The 23,228-nt window shown below is 54.2% G+C and overlaps 1 protein-coding gene across 1 annotated transcript in view; it reads right to left on the bottom strand.

Annotated features, from left to right (window-relative positions):
• MAPK8IP1 (mitogen-activated protein kinase 8 interacting protein 1) overlaps positions 1-22,862 on the bottom strand; it is a 529,695-nt gene extending 506,833 nt beyond the window's left edge. The window contains exon 1 of the mRNA XM_085646705.1: positions 22,746-22,862. Within this exon, the coding sequence (XP_085502831.1) occupies positions 22,746-22,831 (86 nt within the window). The 5' untranslated portion in view covers positions 22,832-22,862. The remainder of the gene's footprint in view (positions 1-22,745) is intronic.
• Between the last annotated feature and the right edge of the window lie 366 nt (positions 22,863-23,228).

Here is a 23,228-nt window from a genome sequence, read left to right on the forward strand (position 1 = left end):
CCAGAAGTACCAGCAGTGGGTCACCATCAATGGACGACGGGCCGAAGCCCTCCGGGACACTGGGGCCAGCGTGACTGCTGTCCGCTGCCACCTGGTGACCCCCGAACAAATCCTGCCACATGTCCTATGCCCTGTCCGGACCGCGGACAACACCGAAAGCATGTGCCGGATGGCCAGGATCCCCTTCGAGTGGGGAGGAGTGTCCGGCACCCTAAAAGTGACTGTCCGCGACGACGCCCCCGTGGACTGCCTCCTGGGGAATGACCTAGAGAGCTCCCCCTGGGCCCAGGTGGAGCGCCGAGAGCATCTGGGGATGCTAGGGCTGCCCGAGTGGGCCTGCGCCACCACTCGGTCCATGACCGCCCAACCAGCCGCTGCCGCAGCCACCGACAAGCCTACGGGCCCAGAACTAGCACCCTCCTCCGGCACGGAGGAACCTGACGATGAGGCCGGGACATCTGAACTTTCTCCCGACGAGCCCGCCTCCCTCAGCGAGATCCCCGAGCTGGCCCAGTGGCGCCACGATGGGGGCCCCACCCGCGAACAATTCCAGCAAGAACAGAAGGCCTGCCCGTCCCTCGAGGGGGCCCGACAGCAAGCGGCCGCCCAAGCCTCGGGGGACCCCACAGGAAGCCACTGGGTCTATTGGGACAATGACCTACTATATAGCGAACAGAAGGTCGCCGAACTGGGAGCCGGCCGGGTGCTGGTGGTTCCCCTCCGGTTCCGGGAATTCCTCCTGAACCTGGCGCATGACGTGCCCCTCGCCGGACACCTCGGGCGGGACAAGACTTACAGCCGCCTGGTGACCCATTTCTATTGGCCCCGAATGCGGAGAGACGTGGACCACCACTGCCGGTCCTGCCAGACCTGCCAGGCTAGCGGGAAGACTGGGGGTCGGGTTAAAGCCCCCATCCAACCATTTCCAGCCGTCCACACCCCGTTCGAACGAGTGGGGATCGACATCGTGGGACCCCTCGAGCCCCGAACCGCCCTGGGACACCGCTTCATCCTGGTACTGGTCGACCACGCCACCCGATACCCCGAGGCCATCCCACTCCGCACTGTGACAGCTCCAGTGGTGGGCCGGGCCCTGATGGGCATCTTCTCCAGGGTGGGGTTCCCCCGAGAAGTGGTGAGCGACAGGGGTACGAACTTTATTTCAAAGTACATGAGATCACTCTGGCAACAATGTGGGGTCACCTACAGATTCACCACCCCTTACCACCCCCAGGGGAACGGACTGGTCGAGCGGTTCAACAGAACCCTAAAAGGGATGATCAAGGGCCTGGAAGAGCCCCTGAGGAGGAGGTGGGATGTCCTGCTGCCCTGCCTCCTGTTCGCCTATCGAGAGGTGCCACAGAAATCCCTGGGCTTCAGCCCCTTCGAACTATTGTATGGGCACCCCGTCCGAGGGCCCCTCAGCCTGGTCAAGGAGGGCTGGGAGGCGAACGTCCAAGATGCCCCCCCCCGACGTCTATCGGTACCTCCTGACCCTGCGGAACCAGACTCGGAGGTTCCGGGCCCTGGCAGAAGCCAACCTCGAAGCCAGCCAAGAAGACATGAAGCGCTGGTATGACGCAAATGCCTCGACCATCGAGTTCGAGCCGGGCCAGCAAGTCTGGGTCATGTCCCCCGTGGACCCCTGCGCCCTGCAGGACAAGTGGACCGGGCCCTTCAAGGTGGTTGAGAGGAAGAGCCCCGTCACCTACCTGGTCGACATGGAGTCCCCGAGGAACCCCCTCCGGGTCCTACACGCCAACCGGCTCAAGCCCCACTTTGCCCGAACTGAACTAAGCCTGCTGCTGGCTACTGAGGATGGGGGCGAAAGCGACTCCGAGCCCCTACCAGTCCTCCTGGGGTCCTCGGGCCAAGACGGCTCCTTGGAAGGCGTCCACCTCTCCGCCACACTGACCCCAGAACAGCGCCAGGACTGCCGGAGGCTGCTGCAACCCTTCGCTGCCCTCTTCTCTCTCACACCCGGGGTGACCCCCTGGTGCGTCCACGACGTGGATACCGGGGACAGCCCCCCTGTGCGACACCGCGCCTACAGAGTACCTGACCGAGTCCGAGACTGCATACAGACCGAGGTTGCCAAGATGCTCGCCCTCGGAGTCATCGAACCCTCCGACAGCCCGTGGTCCAGCCCGGTGGTCTTGGTGCCGAAGGCCGCCGCCCCCGGCACTTCTCCGGAACTCAGATTTTGTGTAGATTACCGGGGCCTGAACGCAGTCACCAAGACCGATGCCCACCCCCTGCCGCGGGCAGACGAACTGATCGATCGCTTAGGGGCCGCCCGCTACCTAAGCACCTTTGATCTCACTGCTGGGTACTGGCAGATCAAGCTCACTCCCGGCGCCCAGGAACGATCCGCCTTTTCCACCCCCGATGGGCACTACCACTTTCGGGTGATGCCCTTCGGTATGAAGAATGCCCCAGCAACCTTTCAGAGGCTGGTGAACAAGGTCCTGGCCGGGCTAGAAGCCTTCAGCGTGGCCTACCTCGACGACATTGCAGTCTTCAGCGACCATTGGGCCGCGCACCTAGGACACCTCGGAGAAGTCCTGGCCGCTCTCCAAAGGGCCGGGCTCACAATTAAGGCCAGCAAGTGCCAGATCGGTCAAGGATCTGTGACCTATCTGGGCCACCAGGTAGGGAGTGGCCAGGTAGCGCCCCTCCAGTTAAAGGTCGACGCCATCCAGGCGTGGGAACCCCCCGCAACCCAAACCGCTGTCCGGGCCTTCTTAGGCCTCACAGGCTTCTACCGGCGATTTATTAAAGATTATGGCAGCATTGTGGGCCCCCTTACGGAGCTCACTTCCAAGAAACAGCCCAAGGTGGTGCACTGGACGCCCGCTGTCAGACCGCTTTTGAAGCCCTCAAGGCGGCCATGTTTGCTGCCCCCGTGCTACAGGCCCCTGACTACAGCAAGGAGTTTGTGGTGCAGACCGACGCATCAGAGTACGGTGTCGGGGCGGTCCTCTCCCAGATGGACGTCGAGGACCTCGACCGACCTGTGGCCTTTATCAGCCGCCGACTGCTGCCACGAGAACAGAGGTGGAGCACCATCGAGCGGGAGGCCTTCGCTGTGGTATGGGCTCTCAAGAAGCTCCGGCCCTACCTTTTCGGCACCCACTTCAGGGTCCAGACTGACCACCGGCCCTTGCGGTGGCTCATGCAAATGCGGGGCGAGAACCCCAAGTTGTTGCGATGGTCCATCTCGCTGCAAGGGATGGACTTCACCGTGGAACATCGGCCCGGCAACGACCACGCCAATGCTGACGGCCTGTCCAGATTCTTCCGCCTCGGCGAGGAGAACCCCCAAGGAGATGGGTGACTCTCCCTGCCTTCAGCTGGGGGGGACGCGTGTTGGAGCCGGTCTCGTGGCGTGGTCTTGTTCCCCCTCGCTAAGCCGCACGAGGTCCCATGCACCTCGTGGCTCCTCCATCTTGGATTATACGTCACTCCACGTGACCACCTACGTGACCCTGCTCTACCCGGCCTCGGTCCCAGCGAGGCCCGACATCGAGGCGCCAACCCCTGGCCCGAGGGATACCACGTGAGCCCTTCCCACTCCCGGCGGAGGGCAGTATCGATGGGACCCCCAACCGTCCTTCCACACCTAGGTGCGATCGCCCCACAGCTCTCTGGGGCCTGGCGACTCTCCTGCTGGGCGTCTGGCCGTGCCCTACCCGGCCTCTCCGCCCTCCTGGGCGCAAGGGTCCGGACATCAAAGGGCTCCAGACCTATATCTGGGGCGACCCGGCAACAAGACGACAGTTGTATACCGGAGTCAAGAGCCCTGCTGATCGGATCGCTGCTGACCCTACGGAGAAAGACTCTTCCTGAAACCACACTCTGAGCCCTGCTGACGACGTCGCGGCCCGACCTTGCTGAAACGTACCATCAGAGCCCAGCTGACCTCGTCGCGGCTCGACCGTAGCGGACCTACCACCGGAGCCCTGCTGACTGAGTCGCGGCTCGACCCTAGCGGAACTACCACCCGAGCCCTGCTGACGCCGTCGCGGCTCTCCACGTCCGAGCCGCTCTGAGACCAGCACCCAAGGTCTGGCGCAGAGCCTTCCCGTACCTTGCTGGTACTAAGACTGTCCCGCTACCCTATCCCTCCAAAGACATTGAGACTCTTATTGGATCACTCGATCCCACTGTAAATATTGAACGTGCTCCTTTTTATATAAAGAACCAAGATAAGCAACTGATACGGAGTCCTGTGTGGTGGTGTTGCTGGGCCTAGTACAATCATAGGAGAAGGACCTCTCCTAGGAGACTTCTCAGCAGCGCTCGGCTATAACTTTGCGGTAGGAAGGTGCCCGGAGTAGTCCCCCCGACTCCCCGGTGGTCCTCCCTCCAACAGCGGGGTATCGTACAAATTCACCACCCCATACCACCCCCAAGGCAATGGCCTAGTCGAGCGATTTAACCGGACCCAGAAAGGGATGATCATGGGCCTCGAAGAACCCCTACACCGAAAATGGGATGTCCTCCTCCCTTGCCTCCTGTTCGCCTACCGGGAGGTTTCTCAAAAATCTCTGGGGTTCAGCCCGTTCGAATTACTCTACGGACACCCCGTCCGGGGACCCCTGAGCCTGGCCAAAGAGGGCTGGGAAACGGCTCTCCGAGGAACCCCTCCGGATGTATTCCGCTATATCCTGGCGCTCCGCAACCAGACCCGGAAGTTCCAGGAGCTCGCCGAGGCCACCCTCGAGGCTAGCCAAGAAGAGATGAAGCGCTGGTATGAACAGAATGCCACGCTGGTCGAGTTTCAGCCGGGCCAACAGGTCTGGGTAATGGCCCCGGTGAAACCCTGCGCCCTCCAAGACAAATGGACTGGTCCCTTCAAAGTGGTCGAGCGGAAGAGTCAAGTCACGTATCTAGTTGATGTTCAGTCTCCTCGGAACCCCCTCCTGGCCCTCCACGTGAACCGCCTCAAACCCCACTTTCTGAGGACGGAGTTGAGTTTGCTCCTGGCCACCGACGATGGGACTGAACAAGACACAGAGCCCCTTCCGGACCCCCTGTGTGCTAAAGAAAAAGATGACTCCGTAGAGGGGGTGAGGCTGTCATCCACCCTCACCCCCCAACAGTCCGACGACTGCCGCCAGCTATTGAGACAATTCACAGACCTCTTCTCCCTCACCCCTAGGGTCACCGACTTGTGTGTCCACGACGTAGACACCGGAGACAGCCCGCCGATAAGACACTGAGCCTACCGAGTCCCTGACCGGGTCCGGACCTGCATCCAGGCCGAGGTAGCCAAGATGTTAGCCCTCGGGGTGATTGAACCCTCCGACAGTCCATGGGCCAGTCCGGTAGTACTGGTCCCAAAGGCAGCAGCCCCTGGTGTCGCCCCCGAGCTGAGATTCTGTGTGGACTACCGGGGACTCAATGCGGTCACCCGAGCAGACGCTCACCCTATTCCCCGCGCAGACGAGCTCATCGACCGCCTCGGGGCCGCTCGCTACCTCAGCACCTTAAACCTAACCTGCGGATACTGGCAAATTGCGCTCACTGAGGGAGCCAAGGAGCGGTCCGCCTTCTCCACCCCGGATGGGCACTACCGCTTCAGAGTCATGCCTTTTGGGATGAAGAATGCCCCGGCCACCTTCCAGCGACTGGTGAACAGGGTCCTGGCCAGGCTAGAGGGGTTCAGCGCAGCGTACCTAGACGACATAGTGGTATTCAGCTCCCAATGGACAGAACACCTCCAGCACCTCCGACAAGTACTGATGGCCCTGCGCCAGGCAGGCCTAACAGTCAAAGCCAGCAAATGTCAAATTGGACAAGGCTCAGTGATCTATCTGGGACACCAGGTGGGGAGTGGGCAGGTTGCCCCCCTCCAGCCGAAGATCGAAGCCATCTTGTCCTGGGAACACCCCACGACCCAAACGGAAGTCCGGGCCTTCCTGGGCCTCACCGGTTACTACCGGAGGTTTATTAAAAACTATGGCAGCATCGCAGGCCCCCTCACAGAGTTAACCTCCAAAAAGCACCCGAAGAAAGTACAGTGGACTCCCCCGTGCCAAAAAGCGTTCGACGCCTTGAAAGCCGCTAGATGTACTGCTCAGGTACTCAAGGCCCCCGACTACTCTCAGGAGTTTGTGGTCCAAACGGACGCTTCGGAGCACGGCATCGGGGCAGTCCTCTCACAGTTCAACGACCAAGGCATAGATCAGCCCATAGCCTTCATCAGCCGAAGGCTACTACCTCGGGAGCAACGGTGGAGCACCATTGAAAGAGAGACCTTCGCCGTAGTCTGGGCCCTCAAAAAGCTGCGGCCCTACTTGTTCGGAACACACTTCCGAGTTCAAACGGATCATCGACCCTTGCGGTGGCTGATGCAAATGAGAGGAGAGAACCCCAAGCTGTTACGATGGTCAATCTCCCTCCAGGGGATGGACTTCTCTGTGGAGCATCGCCCTGGGACTGACCACGCCAACGCTGGTGGCCTGTCCCGATTCTTCCGCTTCAGCGAGGAGAACCCCCAAGTGGATGGGTAGTTCTCCCCGCCTTTCAGCTGGGGGGGGCATGTGTGAGACCGGCCTTGTGGCGTGGGCCCTCCCAACCAGTAAGCAACCCTGCAACTCCACCTGATCCCTGGCATCACAGACTTCCGGCCACCATGGCCCAACAAACTCGATGGCCGGCCGGGGCCGGGGCCCCGGCCAAACCCAAGGCACTACCACGCATGCCCGGCCGAGGGAGAGAGAAACCCCCCAAGCCAGACCGGGGGACGCCGCCTCGGTCATACCCCTGATCTCCTCCCCAAGGAGGGTTTCGATCGGCCACCAGGCCCCCAGTGAGCGGGCGCCTCGCATGCTGGGCGTCTGGAGTCCCTCCCAGACCCACCTGAACAGATCAAAGGGCCGAGCGACAGGAAATACCGACACACCGCCCCCAGGCGCGGGGACCCCTCTCTGCGAGGACTCCGGACTTCAAAGAGGAGGGGGAGTATAACAAGGGGTGCTGAAGGGACAGGCGGCAGAGAAGACCTGGACCTACGAGAGCCCTGCTGACCTGGTCGCGGCTCGACCGATCTCTGAACCCAAGAACGCTACCTGACCTACTGAACCATCTGAGCCCTGCTGACGCTGTCGCAGCTCCCCGAACTCTTAACCATCTGACCCCGCTGACGCTGTCGCAGCTCCCCGAACTCTGAACCATCTGAGCCCTGCCGATGCTGTCGCGGCTCCCGGAACTCTGAACCATCTGAGCCCTGCTGACGCTGTCGCGGCTCCTCGAACTCTGAACCATCTGAGCCCTGCTGACGCTGTCGCGGCTCCCCAAACTCTGAACTATCTGAGCCCTGCTGACGCTGTCGCGGCTCCCCGAACTCTGACCCATCTGAGCCCTGCTGACGCTGTCGCGGCTCCCCGAACTCTGAACCATCTGAGCCCTGCTGACGCTGTCGCGACTCCCCGAACTCTGAACCATCTAAGCCCTGCTGACGCTGTCGCGGCTCCCTGAACTCTGGACCATCGGAGCCCTGCTGACGCTGTCGCGGTTCCCCGACTCCGAAACCACCTGTGCCTGCTGAGTGACTCGCGGCGCTCCCCTCCGGGAGAATCGGCAGAGATTGCCGAGAGAAACCACATCCCCCAGCTCGAGGATTGGGAGCTGTGCGAAGGATACTCTGCAGAGACACTGAATTCAAAGACTGTCCCGCTACCCCAATGTTATGTTATGTTATGTTAAAACACTTCTATAGTGCACAGATGCCCCAGCCAAGGGGCGTCCCGGCGCTTGAAAAAGGGTCCCAACACCACAAAACTGTAAAAGGGCAGAAGCGCGCAAACCAAGTACTAGACTGAAAAAGGAAACAAATGAGTTTTGATTGCCCTCCTGAACTTCAGAAGTTCATACATTTCTCGAATGTAGGGCGGAAGAGAGTTCCACAACTTTGCAGCCAGGACCCGGAAAGACCGGCCTCCGGCCCTACAGAGCCTAAACCGTGGGACCACCAGCAGGTTTTGCCCTGAGGATGTCAGAGAACGCGAGGGCACATAAGGCACCAAAAGGTTAGCAAGAATCTGGGGAGAGGCCCACTTGAGGATCTTGAAAGAAAGACACAAGGTCTTAAAAGAGATCCTCTGTGCTATAGGCAGCCATTGCAGAGAACGGATGGTACTTTCCGCAGAGCAGAACCTCGGTAAACCTACCAGGGCTCTAGCTGCGGCGTTCTGAATACGTTGCATCCGGGCAATTTCAGCCTGGTTGGCCCCCAACAGGAGCGAACTGGCGTAATCAAGCCGAGATAGTATGGATGCCTGTATGACCAGCTGCCTAGTAGGAGCATCAAAGAACCTCAAGATGGGTTTCAACCCTCGTAAGATGCCGAAGCAAGTGGCCGCCACTTTTTTAGTATGAATACTATAACTTAGGGCTGGATCTAGCCACACCCCCAAGTTTTTTACCTCTGAGACTGGAATAGGAGTTACACCCTGTTCAGGAGGCCACCACATGTCGCCCCAAAGATCCGTCCGCTTACCCACAATCATGACCTCAGTTGTTTTTTTTGCCTTTAACTGGAGACAGTTGGCATTCATCCAGCTAGCTACCGCCAAAAGACCATCCCGGAATCTGGGGGCGTCAAGGTCGGCGTCTCCACTCAAGGCAACCGCTAGCTGCGTGTCGTCAGCATAGGAGACCATGGTAATGCCCCAATGTTTGACGACAGCAGCTAGCGGTCTCACATAGAGGTTAAATAATGTGGGACTCAACGACGAGCCCTGAGGCACACCCAGCTCCAGCGAATAGGATTTGGACTCAAACGGCGGAGTCGCGACCTTAAACGTCCGATCAGTAAGAAAAGAGCGGAACCAATCAAGAGCAATGTCCGTGACACCCGCCTCCCTGAGACGTTGAAGAAGGATCCCATGCGAAACCGTATCAAACGCGGCACTAAGATCAAGTAATATCAGTGCCGCAGTCTGACGAGAGTCAAGTACGGAACGAAGATGTTCCGTCATTGAAAGCAAGGCTGTCTCAGTGCTGTGACCAGCACGGAAGCCATTCTGGGAAGAATCCAGAATGCTAGCCTTTGCAAGATGTTCAGTCAACACCCCGTTCACATGGGACTCAACAACTTTCGCGGCCCAAGGGAGGAGCGAGATCGGACGATAGCTCTCGAGTTTTAGGGGGTCCAATGTGGACTTTTTCAAGATGGGTGTTACGACGGCTTGTTTCCATTTAATTGGAACAACACCTGAGGCGAGAGAAAGATTTATAAGATGGCACACTGGAGGAAGGCAGATAGCAGCAGAGTCTCTAAACTGAGATGGCCTCATAGGATCCGCTGGGGAACCAGATTTTATCTTATGGACCAGTTTCAGAAATGTCTCCATTGACAGACTAGGAAATGATGCCAAGGCCTCACCTATAGCCGATATAGGACCAAGAGGTTCAGCTACTAACTCTATAGTGGGAAAAGCACGTTAGATAGCTTGAACCTTTTCAAGGAAAAAAGAGGCCAAGTCTTCACAATGGGCCACTGAACAAATCTCCGCCGCAGAAGCTCTTTTAGCCGTCAGGTCCTTTAGGACCTTAAAAATTAGTTTGGACGGGTTGAGACTTGATATAAATTCCTGTGAGTAATAAGCCGCACGTGCTCTACACACAGCTCTATGATATATTTTAACTTTAGACAAATACAGAGATTTTTTCCCAGCCTCATAGGATTTCCGCCAGTCCCTTTCTGCCTGTTTACAGGCTTTTTTTAACGGCAATACCCCCATCACGAAACCGCCGCCGCTGTGGCATTGATTTAACAACTGCATCTCGGATCATAAAGATCCCCTGAAACTATCGATAAAGTATACTGTCTTATGAAGAACTACTGTGTGGTGTCCCTCTGTCAGATAGTGTAAGCTCAGTGTGTGCGATCCTAGGAACGAGACCCTTCCAGGAAGGACCTCCCCGCCCTTGCTCGGCCTAACTCTGGGAGAGGTGGGTCGAAGGGTGGTCAGGAACGTATTCCGAAGCCCCCCGGAGAACGCCCTTCCAACAGAATCCAAAGCTGTTGAGGTGGTCCATTTCCCTACAGGGTATGGATTTCACGTTGGAACATTGCCCTGGTACAGATCACACCAATGCTGACGGTCTGTCCAGATTTTTCCGCCTTAGTGATGAGGAACTCTCTGGGGTAGGGTAATTCTCCCCACTCTTCAGCTGGAGGGGACACGTGTTAGACCTGGCACCTTGGCGTGAGTCTCCCTCCCACTTTTTTGTCGCTGTGCCTCATGTGTTTTTACGGTGTTGGCCGCTCAGAGCACGGTGCCACTGCCAACCAGTGCCACCGTGCAAGTGCTCCCTATGTAAAATGTATATGTTGGTTGGAGTCCATTTGTGGGGTTGTCACTGAGTTACTGTGTGTGTGTTCACAAATGCTTAACCTGAACGCTCTGAGATAGGCCTTGTCTGCTCATGCCAAGCTACCTAGAGGGTGAGGAGGAGTTATTGTTGGAGTGTACCCCCCTACCCTGACTGGAAGAACAGTTCCCTGCTTGACACAAGTACCTACCTGTGTCAACCAGAGAACCCGGATTCTAACAACCTGACATGGACAGATCCATACACAACAAGGCCTGACATGTACAGCTCCGTCCACAACAAGCCCTGACATGGACAGCTCAATAAAGAACAAGACCTGACATGGACAGCTCCATACACAACAAGACCTGACATGGACGGCTCCTTACACAATAGGGCTCCACACTATCTCCTGTGTTATTCAACCTCTACGTTGAACCGCTCACCGACTTACTACAGCAGGAGAACATCTCCTTCCACATGTACGCGGATGACACCCAACTGTACATCAAGATATCTTCGATCGAAGAAATAAAGTTAATGAACCAGGCTCTCGAAAAGACTGTCCAATGGCTGTCAACTAACTTCCTCAAGCTTAACTCTCAAAAGACAGAGTTTCTCCTAATCTCTCCCCCCAAGAACTCCACGGTGACAAAAGAATGGATCAAAACTATCACTGCTTTGAAGTGCACGCCAATTGTAGTAGACTCCTCCTTATCACTAGGTATCATGCTTGATAAGAACCTCAACATGCAACATCACATCAAATCACTGACTAAAAACGCCCGCTTCCACCTCAGTTATCTCAGAAAAATGAAACCTTATCTCGAGATTTCCGACCTCAAATTTGCAGTCCAGTCCTTAGTTATCTCCAGGCTTGAATACGGTTGCACCACCCTTGCTGGACTTCCCAAAATCTCTACCGCACCTCTAAAAGCCTGTCTTAATGCAGCAGCAAGACTCATAACAGGGTCTAGGAAATTTGACCACATATCACCACATCTGAAAGCTCTCAACTGGTTACCCTACGAAGCCCGAATCCAGCTAAAAATAGCTTGCATGACACACAAGGCGCTACACCACAACACCCCCCAGTACCTAGCCCAAAAACTCACCTTATCTGGAGGAAACAGACACTCAAGGAGTTCAAACAATTTACTTCTAAAGTCTAAAACTTCCAACAGAGCTTTCTCCGGGGCGGTGCCAAGGATATGGAACTCTCTTCCACCATTCATCAGAAAAATCTCCGCTACACCTCTCTTCAAAAAGGAAGCAAAAGCAGACCTGATGAGCAAATTCCTACTTTAATTCAGCACAACCCTGACCACGAATCCGCAACCTTTTACTACCTCGTTTTTGGTTTCCCTGCCAGGAACTAAGACCATTACGAGCTTGAACTTCCTCGTAAGGTCCAGGACATTGCTTCCCAATGCTGTCCTGTAAAGTGTTATCCGACACGAATGTTGAATGTTTTATTACTTGAACTTTTCACTTCATTGTTGTTATTCTTTGTTTCTTTCGGAGTATGTTCTTTTTATATGCAATGTTCTCCTTTGAAAGTGTTCACCTTATATCTTCTGTAAAGCGCTCTGATACCCTTACCCGGGTCTGGTTCGCGCTGTATAAAACTTTAAAAATAAATAAATAAATAAGGCCTGGCGTGGACAGCTCCACACTGAACACGGTCAGACATGAACAGTTCCGTATAGAACAAGACATGACAATTTACAGCTCCGTACACAACAATGCCTGGCATGTATAGCTCCATGCACACAGGGACTGAAAGGCACAGCTCCATACATAACAAGGGCTGACATGGACAGCTCCATGCTCCAAAAGGCATGACGTGGACAGCTCCATGCATAACAAGGCCTGTAACGGACCTCTCCATGCACAACTAGGCCTGACATGGACAGCTCCATAAACACCAAGACATGACATGGACAGCTCAATGCACAACAAGATTTGTCATAAACAGCTCCATGTACAACGCCAGTGATAGAGTGCTGCGTATTAGAGACGGCCACACCTGCACAGCTTTATACACAAGAAGCCCTCACATGCACAGCTCCATACACAACATAACATGATATGGACAGCTCCATTCACAACAAGGCCTGACATGGACAGCTCTATATAGAACAAGACCTGACATGAACAGCTGCATGCACAACAAGACCTAACATAGACAGCTCCATACACAACAAGGCCTGACATTTACAGCTCCGTACACAACAAGGACCGACACGGACAGCTCCATACACAACAAGGTCCAACACGTACAGCTCCATGCACAACGAGGCCCAACATGGACTGCTTCATATAGAACAAGACCTGACATGGACAGCTCTATTTAAAGCAAGGCCTGACGTGGGCAGCTCCATATAGAACAAACCCTGACATGGACAGCTCCGCACACAAGAAGACCTGACGTGGACAGCCATATATAGAACAAGACCTGACATAGACAGCTCCATGCACAACAAGGCCTGACATGTACAGCTCCATCCACAGCAAGCCCTGACATGGACAGCTCCATACACAACAAGGCCTGACATGTACAGCTCCATCCACAGCAAGCCCTGACATGGACAGCTCCATACACAGCAAGCTCTGACATGGACAGCTCCATACACAACAAGGCCTGACATGGACAGCTCCATGCACAACAAGCCCTGACATGGACAGCTCCATACACAACAAGGCCTGACATGGACAGCTCCATGCACAACAAGCCCTGACATGGAAAGCTCCATGAACAACAAGCCCTGACATAGACAGCTCCATACACAACATAACATAATATGGACAGCTCCATACACAACAAGGCCTGACATGGACATCTCTATATAGAACAAGACCTGACATGAACAGCTCCATGCACAACAAGACCTGACATGGACAGCTCCATACACAACAAGGCCTGACATGTACAGCTCCATCCACAGCAAGCCCTGACATGGACAGCTCCATACACAACAAAGCCTGACATGGACAGCTCCATGCACAACAAGCCCTGACATCGACAGCGACAGCTCCATCCACAACAAGCCCTGACATGGAAAGCTCCATGCACAACAAGCCCTGACATAGACAGCTCCATACATAACATAACATAATATGGACAGCTCCATACACAACAAGGCCTGACATGGACATCTCTATATAGAACAAGACCTGACATGAACAGCTCCATGCACAACAAGACCTGACATGGACAGCTCCATACACAACAAAGCCTGACATGTACAGCTCCATCCACAACAAGCCCTGACATGGACAGCTCCATACACAACATGACCTGACGTGGACAGCTCCATATAGAACAAGACCTGACATCGACAGCGACAGCTCCGTACACAACAAGACCCAACATGTAAAGCTCAATACACAACATGACCTGACATGGACGGCTCCATATAGAACAAGCCCTGACATAGGGAGCTCCATACACAACAAGGCCTGGCGTGGACAACTCTATGTACAACTAGACCTGGTGTGTACGGCTCCATACACAACAAGACCTGACATGGACAGCTCCATATAGAACAAGGCCTGACATGGACAGCTCTATACACAACAAGACCTGATACGGACAGCTCCATGCACAACAAGCCCTGACATGGACAGCTCCATACACAACAAGGCCTGACATGGACAGCTCTATACACAAGAAGATATGTTATAAACAGCTCCATCCACAACAGGCCCTGACATGGATCAGGTCTTGTTCTATATGGAGCATATAGAACAAGACCTGATATGGGAGGCTCCATACACAAGAAGGCCTGGCGAGGACAGCTCCATACTGAACAAGGCCTGGCATGGACAGCTCAATGCACAATAAGATCTGTTATAAACAGCTCCATATACAGCCCCATTGATAGAGAGCTGCTTATTAGAGACGGCCACATCTGCATAGCTTCATACACAACAAGGCCTGACATGGATAGCTCTATATAAAACAAGACCTGACACGGACAGCTCCATACACAACAAGACCTTTTGTGGCCAGCTACATTACCCCACAACAAGGCCAGACGTGGACAGCTCCATATAGAACAAGCCCTGACATGTACAGCTCCATCCACAACAAGGCCTGACATGGACAGCTCCATGCACAACAAGCCCTCACATGGACAGCTCCATACACTACATGACATGATATGGACAGCTCCATACACAACAAGGCTTGACATGGACAGCTCTAATTAGAACAAGACCTGACACGGCCAGCTCCATAGAGAACAAGATCCGACATGTACAGCTCCATACACAACATGACCTGACATGGACAGCTCCATATAGAACAAGGCCTGAGATGGACAGCTCCATACACAACAATACCTGACATGGACAGCTCCATACACAACAAGACCTACCAATGACTGCTCCATATAAAACAAGGCCTGACATGGACAGCTCCATACACACCCAGATCCGACAAGTACAACTCCATACACAACAAGACCCGACATGGGCAGCTCCATACACAACAAGGCCTGACGGGGACAGCTCCATATAGAACAAGACCTGCCATGGACAGCTCCATACACAACAAGGCCTGACACAGACAGCTCCATGCACAAAAAGCCCCGATCATGGACAGCTCTATACACAACAAGACCTGATACGGACAGCTCCATGCACAACAAGACCTGACATGGACAGCTCCATACACAACAAGGACTGACATGGATAGCTCCATACACAACCAGATCCGACAAGTACAGCTCCATAAACAACAAGACCCGACATTGACAGCTCCATACACAACAAGGCCTGACCTGGACAGCTCCATTTAGAAGAAGGCCTGACATGGGCAGCTCCATACACATCAAGGCCTGACATGGACAGCTCCATACACAACCAGATCCGACAAGTACAGCTCCATACACATCAAGACCCGACCTGGACAGCCCTACACACAACAAGGCCTGACATGGACAGCTTCATACGCAACAAGGCCTGACATGGACAGCTTCATACGCAACCAGATCCGACAAGTATAGTTCCATACACAACAAGGCCTGACATGGACAGCTCCATGCACAACAAGCCCTGACATGGACAGCTCCATATAGAACAAGGCCTGACATGGACAGCTCTATACACAACAAGACCTGATACGGACAGCTCCATGCACAACAAGCCCTGACATGGACAGCTCCATACACAACAAGGCCTGACATGGACAGCTCTATACACAAGAAGATATGTTATAAACAGCTCCATCCACAACAGGCCCTGACATGGATCAGGTCTTGTTCTATATGGAGCATATAGAACAAGACCTGATATGGGAGGCTCCATACACAAGAAGGCCTGGCGAGGACAGCTCCATACTGAACAAGGCCTGGCATGGACAGCTCAATGCACAATAAGATCTGTTATAAACAGCTCCATATACAGCCCCATTGATAGAGAGCTGCTTATTAGAGACGGCCACATCTGCATAGCTTCATACACAACAAGGCCTGACATGGATAGCTCTATATAAAACAAGACCTGACACGGACAGCTCCATACACAACAAGACCTTTTGTGGCCAGCTACATTACCCCACAACAAGGCCAGACGTGGACAGCTCCATATAGAACAAGCCCTGACATGTACAGCTCCATCCACAACAAGGCCTGACATGGACAGCTCCATGCACAACAAGCCCTCACATGGACAGCTCCATACACTACATGACATGATATGGACAGCTCCATACACAACAAGGCTTGACATGGACAGCTCTAATTAGAACAAGACCTGACACGGCCAGCTCCATAGAGAACAAGATCCGACATGTACAGCTCCATACACAACATGACCTGACATGGACAGCTCCATATAGAACAAGGCCTGAGATGGACAGCTCCATACACAACAATACCTGACATGGACAGCTCCATACACAACAAGACCTACCAATGACTGCTCCATATAAAACAAGGCCTGACATGGACAGCTCCATACACACCCAGATCCAACAAGTACAACTCCATACACAACAAGACCCGACATGGGCAGCTCCATACACAACAAGGCCTGACGGGGACAGCTCCATATAGAACAAGACCTGCCATGGACAGCTCCATACACAACAAGGCCTGACATGGACAGCTCCATGCACAAAAAGCCCCGATCATGGACAGCTCTATACACAACAAGACCTGATACGGACAGCTCCATGCACAACAAGACCTGACATGGACAGCTCCATACACAACAAGGACTGACATGGATAGCTCCATACACAACCAGATCCGACAAGTACAGCTCCATAAACAACAAGACCCGACATTGACAGCTCCATACACAACAAGGCCTGACCTGGACAGCTCCATTTAGAAGAAGGCCTGACATGGGCAGCTCCATACACATCAAGGCCTGACATGGACAGCTCCATACACAACCAGATCCGACAAGTACAGCTCCATACACATCAAGACCCGACCTGGACAGCCCTACACACAACAAGGCCTGACATGGACAGCTTCATACGCAACAAGGCCTGACATGGACAGCTTCATACGCAACCAGATCCGACAAGTATAGTTCCATACACAACAAGGCCTGACATGGACAGCTCCATGCACAACAAGCCCTGACATGGACAGCTCCATATAGAACAAGGCCTGACATGGACAGCTCTATACACAACAAGACCTGATACGGACAGCTCCATGCACAACAAGACCTACCAATGACTGCTCCATATAAAACAAGGCCTGACATGGACAGCTCCATACACACCCAGATCCGACAAGTACAACTCCATACACAACAAGACCCGACATGGGCAGCTCCATACACAACAAGGCCTGACGGGGACAGCTCCATATAGAACAAGACCTGCCATGGACAGCTCCATACACAACAAGGCCTGACACGGACAGCTCCATGCACAAAAAGCCCCGATCATGGACAGCTCTATACACAACAAGACCTGATACGGACAGCTCCATGCACAACAAGACCTGACATGGACAGCTCCATACACAACAAGGACTGACATGGATAGCTCCATACACAACCAGATCCGACAAGTACAGCTCCATAAACAACAAGACCCGACATTGACAGCTCCATACACAACAAGGCCTGACCTGGACAGCTCCATTTAGAAGAAGGCCTGACATGGGCAGCTCCATACACATCAAGGCCTGACATGGACAGCTCCATACACAACCAGATCCGACAAGTACAGCTCCATACACATCAAGACCCGACCTGGACAGCCCTACACACAACAAGGCCTGACATGGACAGCTTCATACGCAACAAGGCCTGACATGGACAGCTTCATACGCAACCAGATCCGACAAGTATAGTTCCATACACAACAAGGCCTGACATGGACAGCTCCATGCACAACAAGCCCTGACATGGACAGCTCCATATAGAACAAGGCCTGACATGGACAGCTCTATACACAACAAGACCTGATACGGACAGCTCCATGCACAACAAGCCCTGACATGGACAGCTCCATACACAACAAGGCCTGACATGGACAGCTCTATACACAAGAAGATATGTTATAAACAGCTCCATCCACAACAGGCCCTGACATGGATCAGGTCTTGTTCTATATGGAGCATATAGAACAAGACCTGATATGGGAGGCTCCATACACAAGAAGGCCTGGCGAGGACAGCTCCATACTGAACAAGGCCTGGCATGGACAGCTCAATGCACAATAAGATCTGTTATAAACAGCTCCATATACAGCCCCATTGATAGAGAGCTGCTTATTAGAGACGGCCACATCTGCATAGCTTCATACACAACAAGGCCTGACATGGATAGCTCTATATAAAACAAGACCTGACACGGACAGCTCCATACACAACAAGACCTTTTGTGGCCAGCTACATTACCCCACAACAAGGCCAGACGTGGACAGCTCCATATAGAACAAGCCCTGACATGTACAGCTCCATCCACAACAAGGCCTGACATGGACAGCTCCATGCACAACAAGCCCTCACATGGACAGCTCCATACACTACATGACATGATATGGACAGCTCCATACACAACAAGGCTTGACATGGACAGCTCTAATTAGAACAAGACCTGACACGGCCAGCTCCATAGAGAACAAGATCCGACATGTACAGCTCCATACACAACATGACCTGACATGGACAGCTCCATATAGAACAAGGCCTGAGATGGACAGCTCCATACACAACAAGACCTACCAATGACTGCTCCATATAAAACAAGGCCTGACATGGACAGCTCCATACACACCCAGATCCGACAAGTACAACTCCATACACAACAAGACCCGACATGGGCAGCTCCATACACAACAAGGCCTGACGGGGACAGCTCCATATAGAACAAGACCTGCCATGGACAGCTCCATACACAACAAGGCCTGACACGGACAGCTCCATGCACAAAAAGCCCCGATCATGGACAGCTCTATACACAACAAGACCTGATACGGACAGCTCCATGCACAACAAGACCTGACATGGACAGCTCCATACACAACAAGGACTGACATGGATAGCTCCATACACAACCAGATCCGACAAGTACAGCTCCATAAACAACAAGACCCGACATTGACAGCTCCATACACAACAAGGCCTGACCTGGACAGCTCCATTTAGAAGAAGGCCTGACATGGGCAGCTCCATACACATCAAGGCCTGACATGGACAGCTCCATACACAACCAGATCCGACAAGTACAGCTCCATACACATCAAGACCCGACCTGGACAGCCCTACACACAACAAGGCCTGACATGGACAGCTTCATACGCAACAAGGCCTGACATGGACAGCTTCATACGCAACCAGATCCGACAAGTATAGTTCCATATACAACAAGGCCTGACATGGGCAGCTCCATACACAACAAGGCCTGACCTGAACAGCTCCATTTAGAAGAAGGCCTGACATGGGCAGCTCCATACACAACAAGGCCTGACATGGACAGCTCCAGACACAAAACAGATCCAACAAGTACATCTCCATACACAACAAGACCCGAGCTGGACAGCCCTACACACAACAGGGTCTGACATGGACAGCTTCATACACAACAAGGCCTGACCTGGACAGCACCATACACAACCAGATCTGATAAGTATAGCTTCACACACAACAAGGCCTGACATGGGCAGCTCCATACACAACATGGCCTGATGTGGACAGCCAGCCCCTTTTAGAACAAGACCTGACATGGACAGCTCCATATAGAAAAAAGGCCTAACATGGACATTTCCATACACAACAAAATCCGACATGTACAGCTCCATGCACAACAAGCCCTGACATGGACAGCTCTACATAGAACAAGGCCTGACACGGACAGCTCCATAAACAAGGCCTGACATGGAGAGCTCCATTTAAAACAAGGCCTGGCGTGGACAGCTCCATATAGAACAAGCCTTGACACGGACAGCTCCACGCACAACAAGCCCTGACATGTACAGCTCCACACACAAGACATGACATGGACCCGTCTGTACACAAAGAGATCTGACTTGGACAGCTCCATATAGAAGAAGACCTTCCATGGACAGCTCTATATACAGCTCCAGCGGCAGAGAGCTCCATCTTTAGAGAAGGCCACACCTGCAGAACTCCAGTGCACAGAAAGGACCAGTGCTTTAAGTCATGGTCAGGTCTCCGTTCAGAGAAGTCGCACCTGCAGCGCCCCGGCAGCTCCTCGAGGACTGAGGCCTCACCTGCAGCGCCCCGGCAGCTCCTCGAGGACTGAGGCCTCACCTGCCGCGCCCCGGCAGCTCCTCGAGGACTGAGGCTCACCTGCAGCGCCCCGGCAGCTCCTCGAGGACTGAGGCCTCACCTGCAGCGCCTCGGCAGCTCCTCGAGGACTGAGAACTCACCTGAAGCGCCCCGGCAGCTCCTCGAGGACTGAGGCTCACCTGCAGCGCCTCGGCAGCTCCTCGAGGACTGAGGCTCACCTGAAGCGCCCCTCCAGCTCCCCGAGGACTGAGGCCTCACCTGCAGCGCCGCAGCAGCTCCTCGAGGACTGAGGCCTCACCTGCAGCGCCTCGGCAGCTCCTCGAGGACTAAGGCCTCACCTGCAGCGCCTCAGCAGCTCCTCGAGGACTGAGGCTCACCTGTAGCGCCCCGGCAGCTCCTCGAGGACTGAGGCCTCACCTGCAGCGCCCAGGCAGCTCCTCCAGGACTGAGGCCTCACCTGCAGTGCTCCGGCAGCTCCTCGAGGACTGAGGCCTCACCTGCAGCGCCTCGGCAGCTCCTCGAGGACTGAGGCTCACCTGAAGCGCCCCGGCAGCTCCTCGAGGACTGAGGCCTCACCTGCAGCGCCTCGGCAGCTCCTCGAGGACTGAGGCTCACCTGCAGCGCCCCACCAGCTCCTCGAGGACTGAGGCCTCACCTGCAGCGCCCCGGCAGCTCCTCGAGGACTGAGGCTCACCTGCAGCGTCTCGGCAGCTCCTCGAGGACTGAGGCCTCACCTGCAGCGCCTCGGCAGCTCCTCGAGGACTGAGGCCTCACCTGCAGCGCCTCGGCAGCTCCTCGAGGACTGCGGCCTCACCTGCAGCGCCCCTCCAGCTCCTCGAGGGCTGAGGCCCTGCAGACATGCCAGGCTCTGCCCGACCTCCCAGGGCATCGCGTGTCTAATTTCACCAGAGAGCCTCACTGACTTCTCCCGCCTCTCGGCGCTTGAATACTCCAAGAACTCAGCGACGCACAAGTTTCCGCGGAAGTCTGATCACCACGTCAGAGGGCAGAATGTGAAAGCACCGACTGGCCACCGTGGGCAGCGCGCGGAGGCTCGCACTCTAGAGGGCCCCGGGGTCCCTATGCTGCAGCGGGTAACTAGAAGGGTGAGGGGCTATGCTTAGAGAGTATTAATGACAGGAAGGATGTGTTCGCCCGCAGAGCATATTACTGAGACAGGAAGAAGAAAGTGTGCACCCAGAGGGCATTAATGACAGGAAGGATATCGATGTACACACGGAGGGCATTAATGACAGGAAGGATATCGATGTACACACAGGGGCCATTAATGACAGGAAGGATATCGATGTACACATGGAGGGTATTAATGACAGGAAGGATATCGATTGTGCACACAGGGGGCATTAATGACAGGAAGGATATCGATTGTGCACACAGGGGCATTAATGACAGGAAGGATATCGATGTACACACAGGGGGCATTAATGACAAGAAGGATAACGATTGTGCACACAGGGGCATTAATGACAGGAAGAATTTCGATGTACAGACGGAGAGCCTTAATGTCAGGAAGAATATCGATGTACACACGGAGGGCATTAATGACAGGAAGGATATAGATGTACACATGGAGGGTATTAATGACAGTGAGGATATTGATCGTGCACAACAGAGGGAATAAGAACAGGGAGGGTTATGGGTGTGTAAATATTGCATTAATGACAGGAAGGATAACGAGCGCGCACAGAGCGGGCATTATTGACAGGAAGAATAACAGGTACGCACAGAGAGGGCATTAATGTCAAGAAGGATCACCCACAGAAGAAATGACGGTGAAAGAAATGAAAAGGTGTGCACACAAAGAGGCTTAATGACTGGAGTTATAAAAGGTGAACGTACATAGGCCATAACAGACAGGAAGATTCATGGGTGTGCACGCAGAGGCCGTTAATGACCGGAAGGCTAATGTGTCTGCAGGTAGAGGGTGTTGTTGGGAAAGGAAGGATGGAGGTGTCCACCTAGAGGGCCTTAATAAGAGGAAAGATAACAGGTGTGCGCACACATAGCATTAAAGCCAGAAAGGATAACAGCTGTGAACACAGAGGGCATTAACGACAGGAATCATACAGAGTGCACGCAGATTGTATCAGTGACGAAGGGAAGAATATCACATGTCACAAAGGGCATTATTGACTGGAAGGATAACAGGTGGGCATTTCGAAGGGCGTTAATGGGGGGTAGTAAGAAGGACAACAGGCGACACTTCAGAGGGCATTAATGGCGAGCAGTCAGAAAAATAACAGGCGGGCACTTCAGAGGGCATTAATGGCGGGCAGTGAGAAGGATAACAGGTGCGCACACGGATGTCAGCGCCGTTGGAGGGAACTACTTCAGTACCCAATGTAATTCACAGATCCCTTAAAGGGCCGGGTGACTGTTTATTAGGGGCATTGAGACTGGGCTCACGGGAATACTCTGACACATACACGGGGGGCCCGGGGCAGTGTGTGTGTGTGTGCGGGGGGCAGTGTGGGTGTGTGTAGCAGGGGGCTGTGTGCACGGCATGTCCTCAGTGCCCCGCGCTGCCAGCAGGCTGCATCGCGAGGGGCGGGAGGCAGCCGACGGAGCTGGTACCCAGAGCCGGGGATGGGGATGTTGTCAGGAGCTCCGCGTGCAGCGGGAGCCCCCCTCAGGGGCAGGTGAGGCTGGGGGCGGGGGGAGCATCCGTACCTGAAGGTGGGCGGCGAGGCCAGCTGCATCCCCAGGAAGGGTGAGGACCCGGAGCGCGGAGAGGAGCCATTCCCTGTATCCGCCATAGCGGCCGAGACTGGGGGAGGAGCGAGGGGGCGGGGCGGGGGCGGGGCTAGTCGGGAGGACATTACATGATGCCTCTGACATGTATGACAGGTCCGCGGCTACCAGGCTGCTAATGTAGAGGTGTTGGTGACGTGTTGTACGGTGATCAGAGAGGGTTCGGGGGATGTGAGGGGGGCAGGGGTAAGAGATGATATCATCAACGAAAGGGAGCTGCCAATCTGCTGAAGAGGAGTGAGTTAATCCAAGGGAGAAGAGTAAGTCATTCACTGTAAGAGTGAGTCTTTCGGTGAAATAGGCTGATGGAAAATGAGTGAATTCATCTAAAGGTAAATGTAAACAGAGACTAAAAAAGAGAAGTGTGGGGACTAGCCCAGTTAGGCTGTATGCAAGACAGTG

Source organism: Triturus cristatus, chromosome 3_1 (assembly GCF_964204655.1).
Source record: "Triturus cristatus chromosome 3_1, aTriCri1.1, whole genome shotgun sequence".
NCBI classification, from domain to species: Eukaryota; Metazoa; Chordata; class Amphibia; order Caudata; family Salamandridae; genus Triturus; species Triturus cristatus.